The sequence below is a fragment of the Rhopalosiphum maidis genome, chromosome 2, assembly GCF_003676215.2.
Source record: "Rhopalosiphum maidis isolate BTI-1 chromosome 2, ASM367621v3, whole genome shotgun sequence".
NCBI classification, from domain to species: Eukaryota; Metazoa; Arthropoda; class Insecta; order Hemiptera; family Aphididae; genus Rhopalosiphum; species Rhopalosiphum maidis.
In genome coordinates this window covers 69,125,016-69,150,538 of record NC_040878.1, presented here as the reverse complement: position 1 = coordinate 69,150,538, position 25,523 = coordinate 69,125,016, and the positions used below count along the sequence as shown (strand labels likewise).

General features: G+C 30.7%; 1 protein-coding gene across 3 annotated transcripts in view; it reads left to right on the top strand.

Annotated features, from left to right (window-relative positions):
• LOC113554728 (fasciclin-2) overlaps window positions 1-25,523 on the top strand; it is a 152,011-nt gene that overhangs the window by 110,157 nt on the left and 16,331 nt on the right. For 2 of the 3 annotated variants that reach the window (XM_026958691.1, XM_026958692.1), the window contains exons 2-11: window positions 2,575-2,743; window positions 3,630-3,787; window positions 3,878-4,143; window positions 4,512-4,909; window positions 9,511-9,667; window positions 11,213-11,579; window positions 12,942-13,070; window positions 14,131-14,405; window positions 14,698-14,887; window positions 24,586-24,720. In XM_026958691.1, the coding sequence (XP_026814492.1) occupies window positions 2,575-2,743; window positions 3,630-3,787; window positions 3,878-4,143; window positions 4,512-4,909; window positions 9,511-9,667; window positions 11,213-11,579; window positions 12,942-13,070; window positions 14,131-14,405; window positions 14,698-14,887; window positions 24,586-24,720 (2,244 nt within the window). Of the gene's footprint in view, window positions 1-2,574; window positions 2,744-3,629; window positions 3,788-3,877; window positions 4,144-4,511; window positions 4,910-9,510; window positions 9,668-11,212; window positions 11,580-12,941; window positions 13,071-14,130; window positions 14,406-14,697; window positions 14,888-21,485; window positions 22,709-24,585; window positions 24,721-25,523 lie in introns of those variants that run through there. The other variant, XM_026958693.1, reaches the window with a different exon arrangement.

Below are 25,523 nucleotides of genomic sequence, written 5' to 3'. Positions count from 1 at the left end.
ACTAAAAAATGAATTTGAAAAGTTTCACGCATAAACCCCAAACGTTGTCGAGAATAATAATAATAATAAAAAACATCCTCAAGAATAAAATAATGTGTCAACCGATGAATATATTATATTATACACTTACTCGAGTAGATCTCTTCAAAACCTCTCTCTGGACAATATTTTATAATAATATACGTTTGAATAAAGTTCTGTAGTGTGTTTTTGTGTAGTATTTTTGTTTGGCCGTATATATGCTGCCATCAATATTTTGATAGTCGCGATCTTTATTACTGTGTATGTAACATATACTTTGGGACAAGATAGTTCCGCAATAGTGCAGAATATTGGTATATTCTTCAACGGTAATAAAATTATATTATTACCGCACGTCCCCAAACGTAATAAGGCGAAACGTTCGTAAAGTTATAGGTGCGTTGTTGTTTTTACACGCAGAGTAAACCGTTATTATTTTGATTCTCCGGCCCGGGGGTAGGGACTACGCGACGGAAAAGTGGTGTGTATACACACACGCATATATAGGAGACACTTAATTGTGTATTGCTTTCCTACATATATATCATCCCTCTACTGTGTGTGTGTGTGTGAGTGTGTGCGCGCGCGCGCTTGTATAGTACACCGCCACTGCGGCCGGGTGTCTAACACGGCAAATCCTGGTGCCAATAAAACATCTATAGCCGAGAAACCAAACGACCTCCGGGCAAATTAATTTAAATCCCCGTTCCCTCCCGAAAACCCCACCCAGACCGCCGTAGTTATGGTCCAGTGGGAAATTGTGGTGGAGTTGTGTGTGCCACCCTTAAAAAGGGAATTGTTGTGTAAACAAGGTATAACTAATTCAAAGGGCGCGTGTTCCCTTGGCGCGACAACGGGGTCGCGGAGCTGATGTCTGGGCGGGTGACCGTATCGTGAACCGACCTGTGCAACGGGGGGCTTATTATTATTACTAGTGAACTCGCGCAAGCGTAAGTTCGTGTCCGAGTAGTATATATATATATATATGTGTGTGTGTGTGTGTGTGTGTGTGTGTGTGTGTGTGTGTGTGTGTGTATAAATAAAGTGTTCTTTTGAAATTATCACCTAACCAAATCGATCCTGACTAGCTTGCATGGGACTTTCGGCGGCGATGCGCACGAGTTTCAAATCCACCTCATACCCGAGGTTAGGTTAATCGTAGGATAAAAATTAAAACAATCATTTATAGAGAACAAATTTTTTACCACGCTGGTATTATAAATTCATATAAGGTATACTATTATATACTATATAATACGTTGTCTGACTGTAATGAAATAAAATGCAAACAATTGGCATTTACATATGATATAATATCAAACATACAAATATTTCGAATTTATAGACAAGGCTACCTGTTATAGTATATACTATATACAATAATTCGAATCGGATTAAAAATACAACTTGGTATAAAATAAACGCATTGCAATTTCGATTATTATATTTATTATTATCACATATAGTGTATCCCGTTTAAAACTGAAACGAGTCAAACATGCACGTAAATATAATAGAGATTTAGATTATAATATTATTATACTTTTTTATGGCTTCAGCGGATTTATTTTTTCGCACAAAGAAACCATTTCGTGGTAATTTGCTAAACGATGTTTTTTCCTTAACGTTATTGTTGTATTATTATTCAATTCAGGGATCGCTTGTTGGGGCGAGGGTTGCTTGGATCAGAATTTTAATTCGTCCGTACGCGTTTTAGCATCTGCCACGAAGTATATGTTATTATTTAATATATATCGTAAAGAAGGTTCGCGGTGAAATAACAACCAAATTTTATTTTTCGGCTGGACGCTTTATTATATTTTACGGATAATACGAAAATAATACATTATTAATACTTATACGCAGTTATTATTGTTGTAGTTGAAATGTAGGTACCTATTTTATTTTTTAACAATTCGTTCGACGTCTGTTTGTAAATGCTGTAAATTAAAATGGATTAACTATGTAGCAGTCAGTTCTTGTACCATAATATGATGTGGTTTTCGCTTAGACCGGAATTCACGGTTCACGCCATTCAATTCCGTTTGTATTTTCATTCCATTCTTCGATCATCAGATTCTTTGGGTTATATGACGCCGACATAAGTGCCATATATGTATAGGTACTTGTTCGCATGCATTAAAAAAAGTACAAAATAAATTTTGTTTGTATACATGTTTATCGAATTTGCGAAAAACAAAATTTTAATATCAAAGTCATAAGTGTAGCGAGGGGGCGCGTAGGAATAATATAATATATTATATTGTGTGTGTGTGTGTGTGTGTGTGTAGATATATTTCTGGAGCGTATACATCAGTAGTATATTGAATTGAAATCGAAATCTCGCTTAGTGTTGTAGAAAAGAAAACGAAATCCATTAGTGACTCAGAAAAGGTCAACCAAGAAAACTGCAGTAAGAGAATCGATGATCCTCGCTACAGAACTCTTTTATCCCTTTGTGATGAAATGCGGAGTAATAATTAATGAGTTTCCGCTGCGATTGCGAATCACTATCTATATTATATATATGTAATCACGTGTTTTTTTTTTCAGACGTCGTGGCCAAGGAACCTTCACTGATCATCCGACCAACACAGCCAAAACAAACGAAACCAATTGGTTCATCTTTGATATTGAACTGCCAGCCCGACGTCGATCAACCAGAATTTATCACGAATCTCAAATGGCTAGATCCGCAGAACAGAACGATCGATCAAACCTCGTAAGTATATTGACTACAATACGTGTATAATATGATAATATGTTCGCAGATCACCTTTAACATAATTCTGAGGGGTGGATGTACATCGCACCACCCGTTTTGAATTCAGCACCCTAATAATTTATGCTATTTTTGATTAATGACTTTTGATTTTATAAATAATTATTTTCATACTATACAAGATCATTATTAAATACTATATTATTGGATTGAGGGTGTGGTATATGATGGTGGGTTGGAGTTGATCATTTTGTAAAATAGAGGGCTTAAGCACCCCTTGTTTTTTCATTGAAAATGCGGCCTGGCAGTAGATAACTATAGCTGTTTACGCATGACACTAACACGGTAGCTAAAACTGTGTTAAATATATTATAATTACAATAATATTGCTCTGTTGCACAAAACATTTTTATGTTTTATTTTAGTTTTAATTAAAAACACAATGATCTTCGCGTAGTATTTATTATTTATACCTACAATTATACGTCATTTTGTATAGTTTCTGATACGCGTCTGTAGCGTCTAAATGATATCTAGTATAATGACGCGCATTCACAAAAATTCTGGTAAAGCTAACTCCCCATGGGTATATTCCATTTGAACACAGAAGGGTGGAAGCTGCAGCTTATGTATAATATAATACACAATAAACAACACGTGTGTCGATACAATAACACAATTGTATTACTATTTTTTCGCCCCGAAATCGTGAAATCGATACTGTCGCCTGCCGTCACGATTAAAATAACATTAAATACAATATTAGGCAATATATAAATATATATAAATATATATATCGGATCTTCGCGTTTTTATTTATAGGTTTAATACACATATTAGGGGTTTTCTGCATTATAATATTGACGTTCGATTTGTGTCGTTATAGGACCGCTGGAGCACACGTGACCACAACGTTTACTTCTAGCAATAATTTGGGGCTGGTGATAACTGGTCTTACCGAAGCGGACGTGGGCACATACACGTGCACTGCTACGTACTCGAATTCTGAATATCTGGTCCGCAGCGTGATCGTGGACAGTTTCTGTAAGTCATCGAAGTTGATTGCTTGAGTTCTCTTTCGTTGTATGTTTACTGTTATTGTTATTATATTGTTTATTCACTATATTATTAAAGACGATATCACGTGGGTTGATGCTCCCACTGAACAATATCCGATCGCTGGAACTAGTTACAAAGTGCGTTGCAAAGTCAAGGCTAATCCCGCTCCATTGGTCGACTGGTACAAAGAAGACACCAGAATTCAAGACGGCAATGGTTTCGTCAAGGATATAGACGGTCTGCTAATCCAAAACGTTACAGCCGAAGACGACGGCCTGTACAAATGCCGAGCCATCGTGTTAGACACGGGTAACATCCTGGACAGAGATATCAGAGTCGAGGTGAGTACTGTGGCACTGCAATATTATATTTTCAATTAAAATTTTAACATTTAACTCCATCGTCTATACACTTATTGGATGGGTTAGGTTAATGATGAATATGTATATGTATATTGTATAATTAGTTTAGTGGGTAGATATGGGCAGGGCCCCTAAAAGGGGGAGGGCTGATGGGCCTTGAGTACAGGAGCCCGTGGGCCCGTTGAAATTTATTCTTAATTTTTGAAATGAGCCCTGGTTATGGGTAATGGTTAGAATTGAACCGGAATTTTCGAAAATTAACTTGACGCCATTGTAGGTCCGTGATTCATGAATATACCTATTCATAAATAATAATATTACTTATACCTCTTTCCCCTTTCAAATAGGTTCACATCCCGCCAACGTTTGCTCCTGATCAAGTTTCCCAGCTGGAAGTGGTGGAGGGTGAGATGGCTAGCGTACGGTGCGCGGCCAACGGTAAACCAGAACCCAAAGTTACGTGGATAAAAATGCCGGAACAACGAGACCTAAGCGAGGGTACTGAGAGGTACTCCGTGAACAAGCTGACGGGTGTGTTGAGTCTGAATCGTATCAGTCGCACTGACAACGGCCAATTCAAGTGTGTGGCTAATAATGCGGCTGGTCAAATCGAGCGATTGGTGAACGTGGTCGTGCTCATCAAGCCAGAAGTGCTGGACGTGACCAATGTATCCGTACCCATCAATACCGAAGCCAGAATCAAGTGCTCTGCAAACGGCAACCCTCTGCCGTCGATCATGTTCAAGTGAGTGGTTTTTCACTGGATATTTCTGGATTTGGTTCGCCAACCAGGAAAATCGTGTCTATTTGGTAGGCTTTTATAATTAGAGAACGTCGCGTTGACAATTTTTCGGTGTACACAAATGGGTTTGCTGGTTATAGATTTGCGCTAAAAAATCGGCTGCACTTTTTTTACATAAAACAATTACAGGCTAACTGCCTAACTATTACGATAATTAAAAATAACTAAACATTTTTTTTAATGATAGATGTAACTTTTTTAAATATATGATTATGATAAAAATTTACAATTATAAATCAAATTAATTAATAATAATTTCTAAAAAATATATATACGTTTGAAAATTAAATACTATAAAATATACTCGATCTATCTGAACACTATTATGAAATTCCAAAATTCATGATTTTTATTGAAAATTGCACTGGAAAAATAATGAATGGCCGATATATATCAACACATTGCGTTACACATTGTCATTGTAAGGAGTTTTATATAGGCAATTTTAGTTACATATTAAAGTCCATTACAATTTAAATCTTTTAATATAATATAAATCAAAGTAACTTACAAGTGGTTCCATGTCAGTACTAGTTTTGTTTCTTGAATAATTACGAGATCACATAGAAAAAGTTTTAGGAAAGTATTAAAAAGACTACAACCATATTACAACCATACATTGTTCCGAAACCAAATTTTACTCATTTAAAAAAAGAAAACTTTTTCGTAACAATATTGTCGTACCCTTACTTTTACTATAATTTTAACTGATTATTTGATGGTAAGTACATCAAATTCTCCCCTCATTCTAAAATGGTGTCATGACCTACTGCTTTACTACATAACTCCCATTGCTCTACGTCATTATATGTTATCAATGGATCATTTAAGTACTCAGTCTTCATGAAACTTAGCTAATTTATTTTTTACTATACTAATCTTATAAATATTATTTATTCTTATTGTAAAATAAATGAACAATGGTTTCAACTAGGAATATATACTCGTATATCCAGTGTGAAACAGTTTTAAAAAGTCAATTGCTATAAACGTGAGGCATTATTTTAATTAATTAACTGTACAATAACTTCAAATCATGTGACAACCAATAAAATGAATGATGTCAATAATTTTATTGGTTTTATACATAAGTTTATTTTCGATTATTTATTTTTTTTTTTTTTTTTAATATTTAGTTGAAATGTTCATATTATACAGGCGCTCCTTAAAAATCACTAACGATACGTACATGTGATATTTATAATATTTTAAACTATAAAAAAAAAATTACATCTATGCGTATTGTGCGTGCTGTATGTATATTGTATATTGTACATAGTTGTTATTAAATTTTGCGAGGTATTATAAATTATAAAGACTATTATTAGTGACAGACTTTCATGCGGTTACGTTATCACAACAATAGAATTTAGGGCCTCTGGAGATATTTATACCGGCCATATTGGTGACTAAGTTATTCTATCATATTCGTATAGATTTTTCATTTCACGGTTGTCTTTTTCTATATAACGTTATAATATACAGTATACACACGTAATTCCAAACGTCCACTATAAACAACCGAAATAATTATGCCACTCCACTCCCACAATTTCCCTTCATTTTGATAAAGTGTGTGCGTTTCTTTTACTCATACTAGGCATATTTTATTGGTTATAATATATCCATAGTTTCTCATGTAGTGTAATAGAAGCAAACGTACCTATTTGAAATATGTTATTGTGTTAAGATTTAATTACATTCGCCCTCACGTCTTAATTATCTCCAAACGGCCGCTTATAAGTATAACCAAAAACCACAATAACATCGTAGGTATACTAACGTGGTTTTTTTAAAAAACAACAATTAACATTTTTGCAGTACTGTAGAACCTATAATATTGGTAAAGTATTAAGGCTGGAAAATAAACTATTTTTTTTTAACTCGCTATTAATTTATGTTAATATAAAAAAAATCTAAGTTAAGTTTCAAGTTAGAAGTTACTTTTCTTTTTTTAATATATAAAAGTGAATTAGAAAATAAAAAGTAACTTAACTTAACTATGTTAAAAACCAGTTTCTTTTTTTAGTATACAATAGCTATATATGCCTAAAAAAAAAAAAATTAAAACAAAACATAAATATAAATCAATATCAATTTAAGAAGCTTATATTATAACGAAAAAATTTAACTCTAAGTTAAACGTAATAAAAGTAATTCGTTATATAGGTACCACATTTTTTAACTCCTTTATTTCCACCCTAAAATATTATGATAGTATTGATAACATGACGTTTTACATTTTATAATTATTATTATATTATGTTTAACAGAATAGTTGACTAATAAAATAAATATTGCGATTAACTAAACTATAATATACACATTATACCTAGACGTTTACACAAATAAACGCGTATATGGTCACGTTGCGTAGGTGCGTGTTCGTTTAATTCGATTACAATTCGAGAATATTATACGGTTAGTTAGGAGTTTAGACTGTTTTAATTACTAGTTACTACATTGTGGGGGTATATATAACTTTAACGGTGTACGCGAAAACTTCGACGACCACAACAAGTAATTTCCCGTCTGAAAACATCGAGAACGCTACCGACGTTAGTATTATACGTTATACAATACGCGATCTCCGTACTCCGTTTTGAATAATCAGTAAAATAATAATAATAATTAATCGTTAAAGTTTTTAATTAGGTTGTTACAATGAAACGGCATGAAACGATTGGACACTTCGAGGAAATGTTATAATGTTTTAAAGATCGTTGCAATGCGTATTACAATTACGTGGATGATTATGCTACTATTATAGTATATTATTATAAATTATATCTATGCGCATAATGCACATATTTTTACAAAAACAATATCATATTATATGATATTTTTACATCTCCATAACATTATTATTTGGTTTCAAAAACTATACCTAACCTATAACACCGTCCAGTGTAAATTACATCCACAACGAATAATATTGTATTAACATCTTGTTTCTGTATAACATTTTATGTTTCTACAATATTATTCATTTTGGATATAATTACATTTATCTAATAGAAATAACACTTACATATAATGAATATTGTCTATTCTAATTTGTTAATTCGATAATAACCGTTTTAAAGGAGTTCCATATAGGCAACTTTCTAGGTGCTTTTTCAATGTACATTACAGTATAGCTATTGATCATTATCGGGTGTAACTATAGTATAAAATATACAGCTGCTACAGGTACACAGTGTACCAAAGTGATTTCGTATGATTAATGTTTAAATATTTTTCAAATTTGACATTTAAAAAAAATGTATATTGAAGACAAAAATCAAATTAAAAATTTTAACTCAGGTTTAAATCTTAAAAACCATTAACAACAAATTCAAATTATTATATATATTCATATTTTTTTATCTTACCACTAGTCATTTTATCTGTAAGATATAAGAAATATTAGTTTGTTTTCGTTACAAAAAAAACAGTCGGTATTGAAATCCATCAAATCACAATATAATCGATACTTAAATAATGTAATAGGAATATATACATGCGTTTATTTCAGTATAATATAATATTTCATATTATAAAGTTTTAATAAAATTTTCACTAGACTGAAAAAAAATAATTTGTAATAAACAAACGAAATTATATCGCGATTCCACTAACGCAGGTACTCTGAATTTAATCGAGATCAAAATATACATCAAACATGCTAGCTGTGTATAAAAAAAATCATAGGTACATACAAGACGCGCTTCAGCGTGTTTATATTAATGTCTTTAAATACAGTTATAATTTAATTTAATTTGATCATAACTTTTAGAATAAATAACGTAACTAAGATTAACTCAGTAATACTTTGTTTGTAAATCGTGCAATAAACAAGAAACTTTTACATTTTGATGTTGCTGTAAATTTAAAACAAAACAAAAAACATTTTTTTTTTTTTTTTTTTTTTTAAATAGAGCGTCCATTTTTTACATTATGAATGTGTCACAACCCAATTTAAAAAAAATAAAAATAAAACAGATTTATAAACTATAACCATTTAAAGTTTGAGGGGGGGGAATATAAAACGCTGTAGCACGGAAATAAGCCAAAAGATAATGTAGTCATTGCTGTAGCAATATATGTATAATGTATATACTACTGTTTCACTTTTATTCGGTCACGTCGGAATTTTTAACTACTCCGATTCTGCTGTTGAGATATACAATAAATATAGGTATATATTATATAAAAGTCAATACATATCTCCGAGACACGCTGCGTTATTAAAGACCACCGAGATCGTAGCATAATAATGTAGGCGTCGTAGAAACACTAAATAATAATAATAATAATAATAATATTCAAAGAAGACGCAGTTGCCGCCGTGTCTATATGTGCATGGTAAATTAAAAAGTTTTTATCGCGTGATCAATATTTTAAGACTATATTAGGATTTCAATAACGCCTATTCTATTCTAACAGGCTCTGTGGTAACGGTAATTTACAAACGAATATCGGCTGTAATATTATTATACTGCTATAATAATGGTGTATAGTAATAATATTACTAATCCAAACTTTGTGTTAAATAATTACAGGAGCGTGGGCTCGAACGTCGTTATAAAACCGGGAATCGAAGATTATCGCATTAGCGTAGAGCACGACACTATGGGAGACTTGGCAACGGCCACTCTTGTGATTAAACACCTGAATCGATCCGACGATGGACTGTACACGTGCATTGCGTTGAACAAGGTATGTACTAGAGCTACGGAATTATTATTTACTACTATAAGTATACATATACTTATAGCTCGGCCATACAATGCCACTTTTGCCGGCGGTGTGTCAATTATTAAAATTTCGATCTACTAAACGAAGCCAAAGCCCAAAAACCATTATATTGTAATAACATGTCATATTGGTAGTTTCTATATATAAGGGATAAGAAATACAAAAACGTCAAACACTATTCGAAAACAAACTAATCAATATCTGAATATTGTTGTTTATGCGACCGCATAGAACTATAATTAATATTGTATAACGATTGCAATTGCCACCCTATAGTTTGTTCGAACTCTGCTGTGTTAAAAACGATCGAACAACTCGTAGCATTTAGAACACTTGCCGACGACTAGCTAATAGTTATATGATATTATTTTTAAATTATATATTTTGGGCTATGCATTCAATGTACGATTTTTTTTCTTTTTGGCGCTTTACAGAAAGTATTAAGTTTAGACAATTATCAAGGGAGTAGCTAGGTATCTATCATGATATTATCACCTCTTAAAGTATGTAATGGGCCACAATATTAATAATTCTTATATTATACGCGACCGGTATTCATTACACAATACTATTTATTGCATTTACAGAATTTTATTATGCTTAATTTATAGTATTTATGTCATATCTACAATAAAAAGTGACATTAAATAAATTATTATTTATTTTTTAAAATTTGTATTCAAAAATATTTGTATTTTTCCTGTTGATTTAAATTAATTTTTGTTGATCAAATTTATTGTTTGCAAATATTTAGTCAATTAACTATAGTGCGTACATTTTTAACAAGTCTTAAGTACATTGAATTCACTTATAGCTCTATAACTGATCATAACAGTTTTAAATTTCTATATGATATATTCAATATTTTGTTCTATTATTAAATCTTATAGATGTGATACGCAAAAACGAATAATAATATTACAATACATACACGTGGGGCTATTGTCGTACATAATATTTTCCCCGTAACTTACCCTCTTTTTTACATTTTCACAGATTAAGTATTTAGTCTATTACTTAAACCATGCTCACAATATTTTAACAAATTATAAAATAATGATATACGCATATTATTATTAATGTTTAATAAATAATGATTATAATGTTAAAATTATCATAGTCAATTATACATCTTTAAGTACTTATATAATCATGGAATATAAAGTAAATACAGATTAATAACGTGGAAACTAGGGACTAGTTCGAATTTTGATTTATATTCATCAATGTTAAAAACAAAACAAAAGTTATTTATTCATAAAGACTTACATTGAGAAAGAAGTTTTTATTATAATGAGACGCATCATAAACAATTTATGTATAGGTATTAGAAAATAATATGATTTTTAAGTTCTATAATATCTATTTTATAGAAAATTCCAAAAATCGTATCTAATGTAAATTTGTGTAATTTCGTTTTTAAAGGATACGATTGAATGACTTGTAACTATATTACTTTATTACTTATGAACACTAAAATAATTTTGAAATTAACACTCATCACAGGGCGGTGGGGCGAAGAAAAACGGGCATCTGACCGTTGAGTTCCCACCAGTGTATGCCAGCAATATGGTCAAGGAGGTGTGGACGTGGAACCGTAAGCCTGTGAACCTTTCGTGCGTATCCGAGTCTTTGCCGAACGCGTCAATCACGTGGCTCCTAAACAACCGTATGGTGGAGGACGACATAAACGTTCAAAAATTCGGCAAAGGCCCGTACAGCAATCTTCAAGTGACGCCGGTTGACCAGCGCTACTATGGCGTATACACGTGCCTAACCAAGAACATTCACGGCGAGAACAACGCGCAAATCACGCTTAGGGAAGCACGCCGGCCGTCCAAAGTATCTCAGACCAAGTTCGACGTCGTCACTGGTAAGTCTCATGGCGAGAATTTTAAACTATACCAACCGGCTTTCTGTCTATATTTAGATTATTAATCCTAGCAATCGAGTGCTACTATGTAAATTCCATTGATTTACAGGTAGTCGATTTTAAGCTAAGATTTATAATGATAATATCTTTGAATTGAACTCCTGCAATATCATATTAAAATATTTTTAACATACGTTTGTTAATGAACAATTTTGTAGAAATACAATGAATTCTATACAATTATGATTATTGATCAACTATGATAGTCTTATTAATCAATTAATATTAAAATTATAAAATGAAATGAAAATATTTTTAAGGTAAAAAAATCGTATCTGAGAATATTTACATACAAAAATGTCAAATATCGGTGAAATATTGGCATTTATAATTTCCCTACAATGCGTGTATTTTTTAATATGTTGTGTATAAGCAATATTAACGAAATTTAAAAAAAATTATTAAGATACTAAGTATGACCTATTTTGTAGCGTCCATTTATAAATTGAATTACTAATATTGTCCACAAAATTATATTGACACTAATAATCAATTTTTTATTTTTATATTTTTTTATGTAAAAAATGCATGTGTTTTTATATGTTTAATCTAAAATAAGTGAATACTAATAATTCCCACATTGTACTATACTGATAATTTAAAATCTATAATAAAATCATTTTTGTCTTTTATGAAAAATAATTTTTAATAAGTATACCAATAAAAATTATTTACTTTACCTAAAAATTAACATACATTTTATCACCAAAAGTACTCTTAAGATGAGAAAATGCTTCATTTTCACTTTATGATTGTAATTTACAAGTAGAATCCGCTGAATATTAATTGTCAATTATTGAGTGATTACGAAATAATATTTATAAGAAAACTTTCTCATACAAGAAAGAGTTGAAAAAGTTAAACCATACAAAAATAAAAAAATTATAAAAATATGAAGGCCAATTGCTACTGTTAAAAGAAGGAAACTTTAACTCTGCAATATCGTTTAAGTTTTTTCTATATCACCTGCAGCTATAACGCAAAAAAAGTTGTTAGAGTTTGAAAAACATCAAAATAATGGATTTGAAACAATAATAACTTTTTTTTTGTATAAGTGATATCCTTAAAACAAAAACTATATTAAACAGTCAAAAAGTTCTCGTAAGAATTTGGTTACTCAGCTTTAAGATTTTAATTCCCGAGTAACCACTGCCCTAACCTAATATTTTTTTTTTAAAAAAAGCAGTTTATAGAGATGTTTGAATTTTCTTGTCGTATTTATTCGTCAATCGTCTGAAAGTCCGGCTAGTTACCTATAACAAATACAAATTTTATTTCAACTTATTTATGTGTCCATTTCAGCTACGACGATTTCGTTTGCTTTTGTGGGTCCGACAGACACTGGAGGTATAAAAGTTAAAGCCTACGCCGTCCAGTACAAAGAGGTGTCACAGACCTGGGAAGAAGCTCGTAATAAATCTTGGCCAGTGGGTAAGTACTGCAACACGCAATTTATAGCCCAAATACGCTAAATAGTCTACCATCTCAGTGAGGGGAGCTAAACTTCCCCTAAGTTGATTTAAAGAGAGGGTGCGATCCTGTTTTTTGCATTAATAACACCATTAATATTTCTTATTCGCGTTCTAATTTAAACAATTTCCGTCATTTTATAATATGTTTATTTCGAAATGGTGCGTACAACAATAATATATTATATACTAAAACAACGTAAAAGTGACAAATTTTCTTAGCTGACATTTTTATGAAATAATCTAAGTCATAACTCGAGCCCATACTAATTACATATAATGTATGTATACAATCGTTATACTATATTCTTACAGCTCAATTGTATCTTATCATTAAGCAAGATCTAAACTCTAAACAATCGCTTTTATTATGTTTACATTTTAATTGTAGGTATACGATGATCACAATTTATAAAAATATATATTTATTTATATAAAAAAAAAAAAATGTTAAATAATATATAAGTGACAAAATACATTCCTGATACATTGCAGTTAGTATCATAACTCAAGTGTATTGCTGATACAAACTGATTAAAAATACAAAAATAAAAACAAATTCAAGTACAAATCAAATTCATTAAATTTTCCTAAAATATGCTATTCTTTATAAAGGTATCAATTCTACAATCTCTTTGATTATTATTTATTTATTATTTTATTTACAGTACAGATTAATTTTTATTCAAAATAATAGATAATAGGTATATTTAAATTGTTTGAAATTTTAAATAATTATATTTTATTAAACTTATTTTGAAAAATGAAAAAATTTAAGTAATTAAAATTTGCATGTAAGCTATATTTAGTACCTACTTACTACCAGTTTAATGTAACAAAGGGGTTAAAAAAAAATGTGTGCCTACGCCCTACAGGTACCAATTGCTTTGATTTGACAATAATTGTATTATAATTGTCATGTAAATCGATTTTGTTATCTATTTTTATTATTGCATATGCATTGTAAACTTTTTTTTAATAAATGTACATAACAAAAATAACAATTATATCTGTTATATTAGACACGCCCTACATACTGGAAAGCCTGGAAGCGCACAGGACCTATCAGTTCAGGTTTGCCGCCATCAATGACGTGGGTACCAGTGATTGGGGTTCACAGGAACAGCGCACCATGCCCAAGAGGAACGCACCCGAAGAACCTAAAATATTAGTCAACAAGGACGTGTATACCGAAGATTACATTAACTCACCTTACGGAAACAGCTACGAAGTGAACTGGAAGATACCGGCCGACAACGGGGAGCCCATAAATCTTTACAACGTTAATTATTGCGTGGTAAGTATTTATTATTCACCCAAATTTTTAATTAGTAAAAAAAATTCTAATATACAGTTCTTATTGAATTTTTAAATTGTATTCACAAAATTAAACTTGCCAAATTCCTTTTATTTTTAAGAAGCATAAATTAGTTATAATTTGACAAAACCAATCTTTCGTTTATACATAGTGGTTCTTTTAAAAGTAAATACTCATTTGCGTATTTTCTTTTTATTCTTACGTTCAACCCTAAGTAACCTATATGTATTTTTTTCATCGTTTCGTTAATCGTTAATGTTTCCTGTTCCAGACTGACAAGGTAAACACGGTATGGACAATCAGAAGAGACTCGTGTCGGTCTGAGGACCTCAGGTCTCCGGACAAGACTGCATTTTTGATGGACAATCTGAATGCCGACACGTTTTACAAAGTGGAAGTCAGAGCCCATAACGATATAGGATTTAGCGTACCATCCGAACTCGTCTTCAAGACTGCGACCGGTGAGTACCTGATAATACCTAATATAGCTATAATGAAATAATATTTTACTTGTACATGATAACGAAATGAACAATTCGCGCTGCGGTGATGTTTTAATGAATATACGATACTAAAACGTTTGTACTTTTATAACACGCTATAGGTTTATAGAGAGGAGATAGAGTCTGTGCAATGCCAGTTCATCGTATAAGCAGTATATATAATATTACACTCCTAATTAAAAACGTTTCTATGTACGATTTAATTAAAAGTTTAAACTTTCGTTTTTAATTAACGTAAGTATAATATACAGTTACGTTTTTACTTTGAGAAGACGTGAAATCCGTGAAACTTTTTTTCTATATAATCTTTTAAAACGTTTTCGTTTATTTTCGAAGTAGTAATACAAATAAATACCTACGTTTTTGACTACACTATCGCGTAGCAACCAATTAGTATAGGCACAGCTTAATCGTATATTCCAAAAGAGATCGTGCGCTTACGTACCATGTTTTGACGGTGTATTTATTAGTAGTATCTATGTATCCTGTTATTTGCCGTTTCTAATTAACGGTGAAGTTTACCTTAACGAACGAACGGTTCAGCGTAAAAAATCACCACGTTCGGCGTAAACACAAACACAAGTCGTATGTATAGGGTAAATGAGTAGTACACTATATATTTATAGGTACCTACTTCACGTCGCGATGTATTCATTATCACGATTCTCGAAAGCGCATTACAAATGACATTATTCGAGTACAGAATGTTCAGCATGACATATTATTGTAATTGCATAAATTATTTTATGTACGATATGTAAAAACATCATATACTGTGATTGGTGATTGTAATCTAGGTGGTACATAATGACACTAAAAAATATTACATCATAAATGTGTGGAATTTGTGTGCCTTTTTTTTAATCATTATTATTTTGGTATTATTCTTATTATTTTTCGTCATATTTGTATTCTTTATGCTGTTTCTTTACATATTTTATATTGGTAGAGCTTCAAAAGATTTATTCTCTATGGCAAACGGGATGCGTCTGCTATTTATGTTTATATTTATTTTACTTGCATGCATGTTGGGTTTATTAAAAAAGTGTTTCGTGTTTTGTATTCATTTTATAATAATATAATATACTATAATATCAATCATTGTTATTATTATTATTAATACAATAAATACTTAATTATATGTATGTTATTCGTTATATTTAATAATAATAAAATGATTAAATAGATAAATGGTAAGTACCGAATATATTACATGAAACACTGCAGATAAGAAAAATATGAGTTATATACTTTTACCTAATTGTTTTTTTTTTGAAATTTTTATGGTAAAAAAATCTTTAATTTGGTCAATTTATTATAATATTTATAATTTTATTAAAAAATTATATTGGATTTTTTACTTAAAAATATAATCTAAATATTTATAGATTTTTTTACCCTAGCTTTTAGATATAACTATTTTCTTATCATCAGTGTCTCGTATGATATTTCATACATATAGGTACCTACAACTTATTAATCGTGCTTTTCATTAACACATCAACGGATCTTTGTGCGAGTTTAATATTATAATTTATATTTATGTAATACGTTATATAATATAATAATATGTATGTATAACGCGCGTATATAATATAATTAATTATACTGCAAATACCCAACACAATATTATGCCACCAACTGTACGTAAACACCACACTCGCCAAATTAAAAACAAACTTTAAAGTGTATATTTTCGTTCATCGTCATCTCGCACCGGCACGCCGCTGACTTAAAAATGGTATTAGAGTGTGTGTTTGAAAAAAACTTTTTATAATTATAATGACGGTGACGAAAATGTACAGCGATTTATTATATGTCTTGTACGCATAATAATTACGCGTATAAAGGCGATACCACTTTTGTCGTTAGTATAATATATTATATTATACGTGCAGTTTCGAAACGGTACGCTTTTTTTGTGGTACAGTCGCGAGCTCTAACGAAAATATTTTTACGGTACAAATGCAATGTACAACAGCTAGATGTGTCGGTTGATAAAAGACTCGATGATTTGAGTGGCGGATTATATACTAATAACATCTCCTCCCGTAGACAGGTCACAAAGATCTGTATGTTTTCTAAAACAAACGATTGTGCATGCTGACCAACCGTCGATATCGTTGACCGTATTTTAATATAATGTTTTATACGTGATAGTAATATAATATTATTCATTTTAGGGTTATTATATCACTGTTGTTTTCTACTTTCAATCGAAAACCTACCGGGGTTTATTTTTTACATATTTTTATTCGTCCGTGATCTTGACGCAAAATGTACCTGACTTTTTTCTCCTCTTTTCTCTTTCTTTCATTCCCCCGAGACAATGTCTACTCTGAAACCCACCACCCTTAACACTTCTGTACAGTATAATATGCAGGTACGTAAATAACATTTCAAGTGTTGGTTTTACATAGTTCGCACAAACTTCTACCACAACCCTCGTCGCCTCTACCACGCTCGCGACAACCACCCCTCGTCCCACGATCACCAACGAACACACGGACAACCACGCATACAACTCGCCACCTCACGCGGGCCTTGCATCTTTTTTTCGCGTTATATATTATTATTATTATTATTATTGTTGTACTTATTATAATATAAAGTGTGCGTGTGCGAGCGTTAAAAAACTCTCAGATTGTATATAGGTAGCTCTGCAAAGGAATAAATGTAACCGCTTCATAACGGTGCCACCGCCCAACCGTGGACCGTCTCTTTTGTCCGCCGTATTTATTTACTCAAATTTAAAAGCGACTATGTGTTTAAAATGGCTTTTAACGTCCGTCGCGTGCGTTAAATTGTCAACGGCGAACAGAAAAAGTGTGTATAATTCTGAGTTTTAACACTATTTATTTTTTAAGTGTATACACAGCGTACGTACCGCTCTATCTGAATGCTACGTTTTGTTTGTAGCCAACTCTATATATATCTACGATAAACGCAACATTCGCTTGCCGTGATTCGAAAAAATTTAATTATTCAAATCGTTTGTAGAAACGCCGCCTGAACAAGAATTCCCTTTGTTTCGCGCGGGAACAAAATGACAGACTGTATGATGACGACGACACGTTTTTACGTTTTTGTATTATTTCGTTAATATTATATAATGTAAACAATTCGCTGCCGCTAAGTCAAGAGACGTAAGCCGTTATGCCCACCTTCCCCATCAAAAAGAAATTATAATTGGTTTTTCATCGAACTTGCTCGGAAAAAAAATTCGACCCGTAACTAACTGGCTTTTATTTTATATTTTCAGACATTTTTATCTACTCGATATAGGCCGCATATATTGTAATGGGTATATCATGAGCAGGCATGCATGAATGTATTACAATTTTAATAGATTAATTATTTTTTTTTTCATATTTTATTGTATATTAGTACAATAAAATTATTTATATTTTTTTCTTTCAAGTAATAATATAAGATAACCCATAATAATAATAATAGTTTATTTCCAAAAAACATCAAAAGGATGTTGTTGGTTCGACTTCATCTTCATATTTTAAGTTCTAATTATTTTAATTCAATTTATGATATTCACCTTTTTCATGGTTCCACACATTTCTTATAATCGAATAATTATTTTCAAAAAGTATTTTGTCAACATTTTGTTATGTCTTTATCAACTCTATACTATTAAATTCTGATGGTAATCGTCGTTTTAAAAAGTCCTGCATTTTTATTTTAATGTTGTATAATGTATGTAGAATAAAGAACGTCTAATATTAACCGACAGACTATAGTGCACTTTTGGTTTAAAGTAAATTACGTGTATGCGTGCGCTCTACGTGTACCCAATTGTGTTTTAAAATATCTATATAATAATATAATGTACCCTGCAATCGTGCTGTCCCAATTCATACGCTTTGACATGGCTGACGAGTTTAACCCTTTTGTGCCCGTACAACATTATTATTATTATTATTAGCTTGTAGAACGATAGGTGAGGGTGCAACGGCGAGCTAGTTGTAAAATAGTTTGTTACATAGTTTCCGGAATTGAGTTCATAAAATAGACCACGTGCGAAAGTGTACTCGACCAAACATTTTGCGGTCGACGCAACAATGACTGTTATTATATTATGTTTATTAGGACTGAAGACTTTTAATTGTTTTTTATATTTGTCCAGAAAGGACGCCGAACAGTAAATTTATCTATAATTACGTTTAATAACACTAGCAAGCTATATACCAAACTAAAATTTTGCTTTGCATATTTTTTCATTACACTAAATATAAATGCATATTTCCGTTAGAAAAACATAAGAATATGTTTTTATATTAATGAAAGTGATTGTTAATTGCGATTACATAATTAAAACGTTAATTTGAAAAAAAAAACGATATAATAATGATTTTACTATTTCCAGACATTTCATATCAGTGTTTTTATGATATCTGATTTTCTAAATTAATTTATTATCTTTTTTCCAACGATTTTAATATTTTTTTTAAAATTGTTGTATCCGATCTGTGACAATGCTCGTGTACCGAAAACGTTCGGTATACGACTTCCTCTTTCAATCAAATTAATTTGTTTTGCCAATCGTGTTCTGCATTACACCCTCCGTAAAATCGAATTATATGTATAGACATAACACATTTAAATAATATTATTATACTAATATATCGAACAAGAACACGAATGCGGTTGTGGTTTATATAATATTGTAATTTTAATCGCCGTCGCTAATATAAGTGCACAAATTAAAACGACTGAAAAAAAGTAACTAAATAAAAATAAATAATATTGATAACAATAAACTGTATAGATGTGTTATGAATTTATGTGTTAATATATCCGCTGCATATTATTAACTGCATCGTATTTAAGAAAAACAATTATATCATTTTTTGTTTCGCGTTATGAAAAAGCAACATGCACCATAAGATCATGGTAAATTTGTTTGTACCAAATTTTAAATTATTACAAAAATATTGTATTTATGATTAATCTAGTTACTATCTAAAACGTCGAATCCAAAAGATCAACTTAATTTATATACATAGATTTACAGATTAAGTGTGATTAAAATTAAAATGTCAGATTTTTTATTTTTGTGTTAACGCGTCACGATCTAATAGTGGTACATACTTACTACATTTTTTCAAAATCAAAAATCCATCTACTCAATACCTAAAACTTGCATTACGTGTTATATATATATATATATATAAACCACTATATAGTTTATTTTACATACTTCTGTCACCACCATAGTCTCCCGCACGATTTTCTGACTAAATAATTCAACAGATATAAAATAATAATAATAATAACATTAACATTAAAAATTAAAACATAAACTTCATCCATTCAGGGGAGAATACAAGTGTGACCAGCATCGACCGGAAGCCGTTGCTGCAGTCGCGATCGCGCATTTATTTATTAAAAATAATAGACTTTAGATCTAGTAGTATTGATATATTATTATGCGTAGTTTATTAAAATGACTTATCAAATTCTTACGTATGATGATTAGACCTGTTATTTAGATTAATGAATGATAATAATATACCTATATTGTTGTTATGGGCGGGGCAATTTAGATTTTTACGCGGGGTGGTCGAGATAATAGTATACATGCGACGCATTATTTTATTCCAAAACCGTACATTTCATCCCCTCTTTCCGTATTAAACTTCTGTTAAGATTTCGTTGAACTTTTAATATATTCTGTAATATTATAAAAAGTAATTTCATTTGTAAATATTTGTTGATATTATATTCGTATACTATTCTTATATATATATTATCCACTTTTACTTCTATATGCGCCATCATAAAAACATTGTTTTACACTTTTAAATATTAACTATCATTTACTTTATTTGACTTTATCGTTAACCAATTACCATTGACGCGTTAATTATAAATTAATAATAATTTAAATAAGTATTTAATTTTTTTTACCAGTACGTACCTACTCTTTTCTAAACCAAAATAAATTGCAGTTGTAGTAGTTTTATACGGTATAACCAGGGGTGTTCTCATAGGGTATACTACATATACGCCGTATACTCTCAAGATTTTTTTTCAATATTATGGGTATACTGCGTATGCTCTAAATCTCATTTTTTCCATATTATTGACACGTTCTTTACCGGCTTTACTCCTATAGATCATAAGAAAAATATTCTTATTGTATTAAATGTTTATATTTGATGATATAGTATACTCTCAAAAAAATTAATGGGAACACCACCGGGTATAACTATTGTTAAGTTAGGAAATTGTTGTAGAATATTATTGATGGAAACACGCCGTAATCGCAGAACTAGTATATAACTATCCATTATTTGAACGGATATTATATTTTGTTTATTTTTCTTTCTCGTCCTGCTGCAGTTCCTTCTTCACGCCGGGATCGTCCTTACATATTATTATTGTTATAACCGTGGCAATTTCTCTCGACCTTCCGTCTTGCAACAATATAGTCAATACACAATCTTTTGTTTGTTTATATTTTGTTTATTTATTATTGTTTATTTGTTTTTCTATGTCTGCGAGCGTAATATCCAAGTGTGTTATGTGTTGTGATTTACAGAGCAAACCGCAAAGGTGGCCGTCATCAACGCGGCTGCGACCGTTAACCGATTGGCCGTGCGCGATTGTATTGTCGCCTTGTCGGCATTGAGCTTAGCTGCTTCCTTTGGCGGCAACCGCTGGTGGTTACGCTAAAACTCATGCGAATCGTTTTTAGCATATTATTATGATGATTATTATTACTAATCATTTATCTCCGTTCGACTTACGGTCGTTTTATTTTTTTTATATAATTAATTATTATAATACTGTAATTCACTTATCTTTATACGCGTACGCAGTCATGTCTCGCGAACGATATAATTAACCTTTTTTTTTTCACAACCAAAATATTATTTGCTTGAAATAATAATAAATTATAATATTGTTATGACTGCTAAAATCGAAACGTTTGATAATGGTTAGTGTGTAATAATATTATGTATGTTTTTGCGATGTAGTACTGCTACATGCGGTAAGGTACATAGTATTATTATGTTATTGTGTAGCTTGTTAAGCCTTGTACTTGTCTAATATTATATAATTGTTGTGATAAAATTATGTAAATGTTTAAAATGTATATGTGTGTATGAGCGACTACGAATCTCTCATCGTTAGATATTATTCTACTTTAGTCTGTATCTCTACATTCGTTTCCCAACGGCGAAATTTTTATTTTCGATTTTTATATGTTGACGAGAGGAGTTCGTTGTATCGTTTTTACAATAATTTGTCTCTATTTCAAATATTAGATACTCCCCCATGTCATGTATTGTTAATAAACTTTATATGATAGGTATAATATTCGATATTTTATAGCTATCGTTCTATTGATTTGCGTCCATGTTCGGTCAGTGATTATTCATATTTGGCCTACTAGAAATTGTATTAGCAGTTGTTTACCATAGACGTTCCACGAAATCGGTCCACGCTTGCAATATTATTCACTAACATTACTTGTCTCACATGAGGATTTTATCGCGTACTTGTACTTGATTAAATAAAACAAAATTAATTTAATCGTCAAAAACCACCCCATGATATTCGTTTACGCCAGTCCTATCATAATATTGCCTGATACCTGGTATCGAATTGTTTTCCTAGGGGCTAGGGTACTATATAATTTCCGATATAATATTATGTTTGTACCATTATACTTATTATCTATTACCGCTGTCCTCGTGTTATATTAATATTATAAATTATATTAACACCATCATATATGTAAATATTATCCACGCTCTATCACATATATATATATATATATATATATACATATATATATACACATACAATATTATAACAGTTGCTAGACTGAGACTAATATTGTTATTATTCTTTTAAATATTATCATAATATATACCTAATAATATTATAGAGTAGAAGTCATACATATTATATATAAACTATATTTTTATTTTTATTTTATATATATATATATTTTTTTCAATATAGGAATAAAAGAACAAGTCTTAATAGTTAAGTTTTACTCACTTTTTTAAATAGTCGCCTATTTTAGATAAACGAATTAGATATTATGATATTATATTATTATTATTATTCTGTATAATTTGTCACCGATCTTATTAATGTACCTACCATTATTTATATTATGATAACTATTATTATTATATATTATAATATAATAAAAAATGTAAACGAAAAATATTCGCTGATTTTGTTTTAGATTCTCATTAAGTAACAATATTATATAATAATAATGACATTTTGTTGTAAATGCATTTAGAGATATATTATAAATAATATACATAATGTAATAAGACAATAATAAACGTATAACTTTTTTTTTTAATATATAAACAAATTGTGGAGTATGTTTGTCAACTTGTAGTTTTCCCAGAATAACCACCCACCTTCTCTCAGAAATATTATAATATATAATATTGTGTGACGTCTGCAATTAACGCATGATTATTTTGATTTATTTATTATTGTACAAAATGGACTAGCAATTTTATCGCGGGACAGTCGTTATTCCTCGAGTTAACCCCGAGCTAACCTAGCTATAACAGTTAGAGCACAGAGTATGGGTTTGACTTTTAGGTTAGGTTGGTTTGGTTTAGCTGAAAAGGTCTGATCGTGTTGAGGGATATCGATCGTTCTACGATAAAATAATATCATCCTAAACAGTGTACGTATGCGTATAAAATATATATATATATATATATATATATAAATGATGGTGTATCGCAACAACGACAGCAACATCGCAACAACAGCAAACATAATAATAATACTGTTATAAAACAAGGCGATGACGTGTCCGAAGAGGAGGTAAGAGCATGATGCGTTTACGGGTTTTATATTAAAGTGCACGGTATTCTTCTATCTTTTCGTGGCTTCTTCGCGCCCCCCACAACTCGTGCCTGCGACGAAATCCGATAGCCGACAACTCGGGGCCGCCGTATACATAATAATATTATATCGGATGACAAAGATTTGTCGCGTAGGTATATTATAACATCATCACCGATGTACTAACGTATACACGCATACCCGTATATCAGCTACTTCTTGTTTCCTTGGCTTTTTGCACTAACGCTTCGGTCTTATACTTTCAAATTTTTATTAATATTTTTTTATTATTTTTTTTTTATTGTATTTCATTTACATGGCCGCGTACCACACAAAAACAGTGATGATAAACGCTAAATCCGAAGAACAACAATCGTTGACCATGCGGGAAAACAACAAACGTCCTGCCCCGTATATTATTATTGTCATATTACGTGGTACAGCATGTCTTAATATGTATAATAAAATAAAGCATGTGCATGTGTGTGTGTATGTGTGCGTGTGTAACGACTTACCTGTGAACGACACCAATCACAAAAATACGAAAATTCATTAATATGTTATGTTTTGCCGCTAACTCTGTTTTTTTTTCCACTTACCTACGAAAATTATTATATTATAGTACATATTATATTGTAAGAACTACATTTCGTCTCGAATGCGCCTTTTTTGTGCGGTGCACGAAAAATTATAAATTGTTAAATCCAGCCGTATTAAGCGTGACGGAAATAAAATAATGTTATGTTAAAACTTTGAATAATAATATATTATTACATGCAATGATGATTTACCGTGTTCGTTTACAGGCGTGGACATACCTCCCATGCAACCGCCGTACCCTAACCGGCTCAGCTCGGTGGTCATAATCAGCATCGTCTTGGCCGTCTTGTTCACCGTGTTGGTGGTCATTGACGTGTCATGTTACTTCGCCAACAACACTGGTAAGTCTGTCAAACTGACAGTAACCACTTACGATATTATATATTATCACATATTTAGGTTCACCCGAAGTTGGTGACTATCTCGGTATACATATTAACAAATTTGTATCTGCCTCTGAAAAAATAATAATATTTAATGTATTATTTTGGTTTATGGATTTCAGCTGATATTACGCTTAAAAATAAAATATTTATATTTTACTTATCAATGTGAATTATCTGAAAACCTATAGATCGCCTTATATATAATAATATAAACCTAAGTCTTAAAAACATTATTTTTAAGAGGATGTTAGCGTATACGTTATACATAAAAATGTAGTTTCAATAAATTGTTTTAATTTCAAATAAAAGTTATACGTACAATTAAATCTAAATAAATAATTTTAAATACAATTTCTGATTTTTAAAAAGTTTAATAGCCGTTTTATTTCATACAAAAATGATAATTATTCTGTCTTAAATATCTACTGTTCTAAAAGTTAAAACTAAAAACTGAAAGTTAGTCAAACCCTAGATAATAGTGTTTTCTACAATAGTAATTATTGTTCTGAATTATTTTGTAATTGATTTTTTTTTTCTAAAATAGTTATGAACCGATATTTAGCTAGTTTGTTAAGTGTGCATGCATTTCAAATTTCTAATAAATTTAATTTGGTGATAAATATTACAACTAATAATAGTACGGACATAGGTTATCTAATGAATTAGAAGTATTTTAACTTTTCGTATAATTTTTATAATATTGCCTACATTAAATCTCTTAAAAATGGTTGAAAAAATTTAAAATACAACTTTCTTTG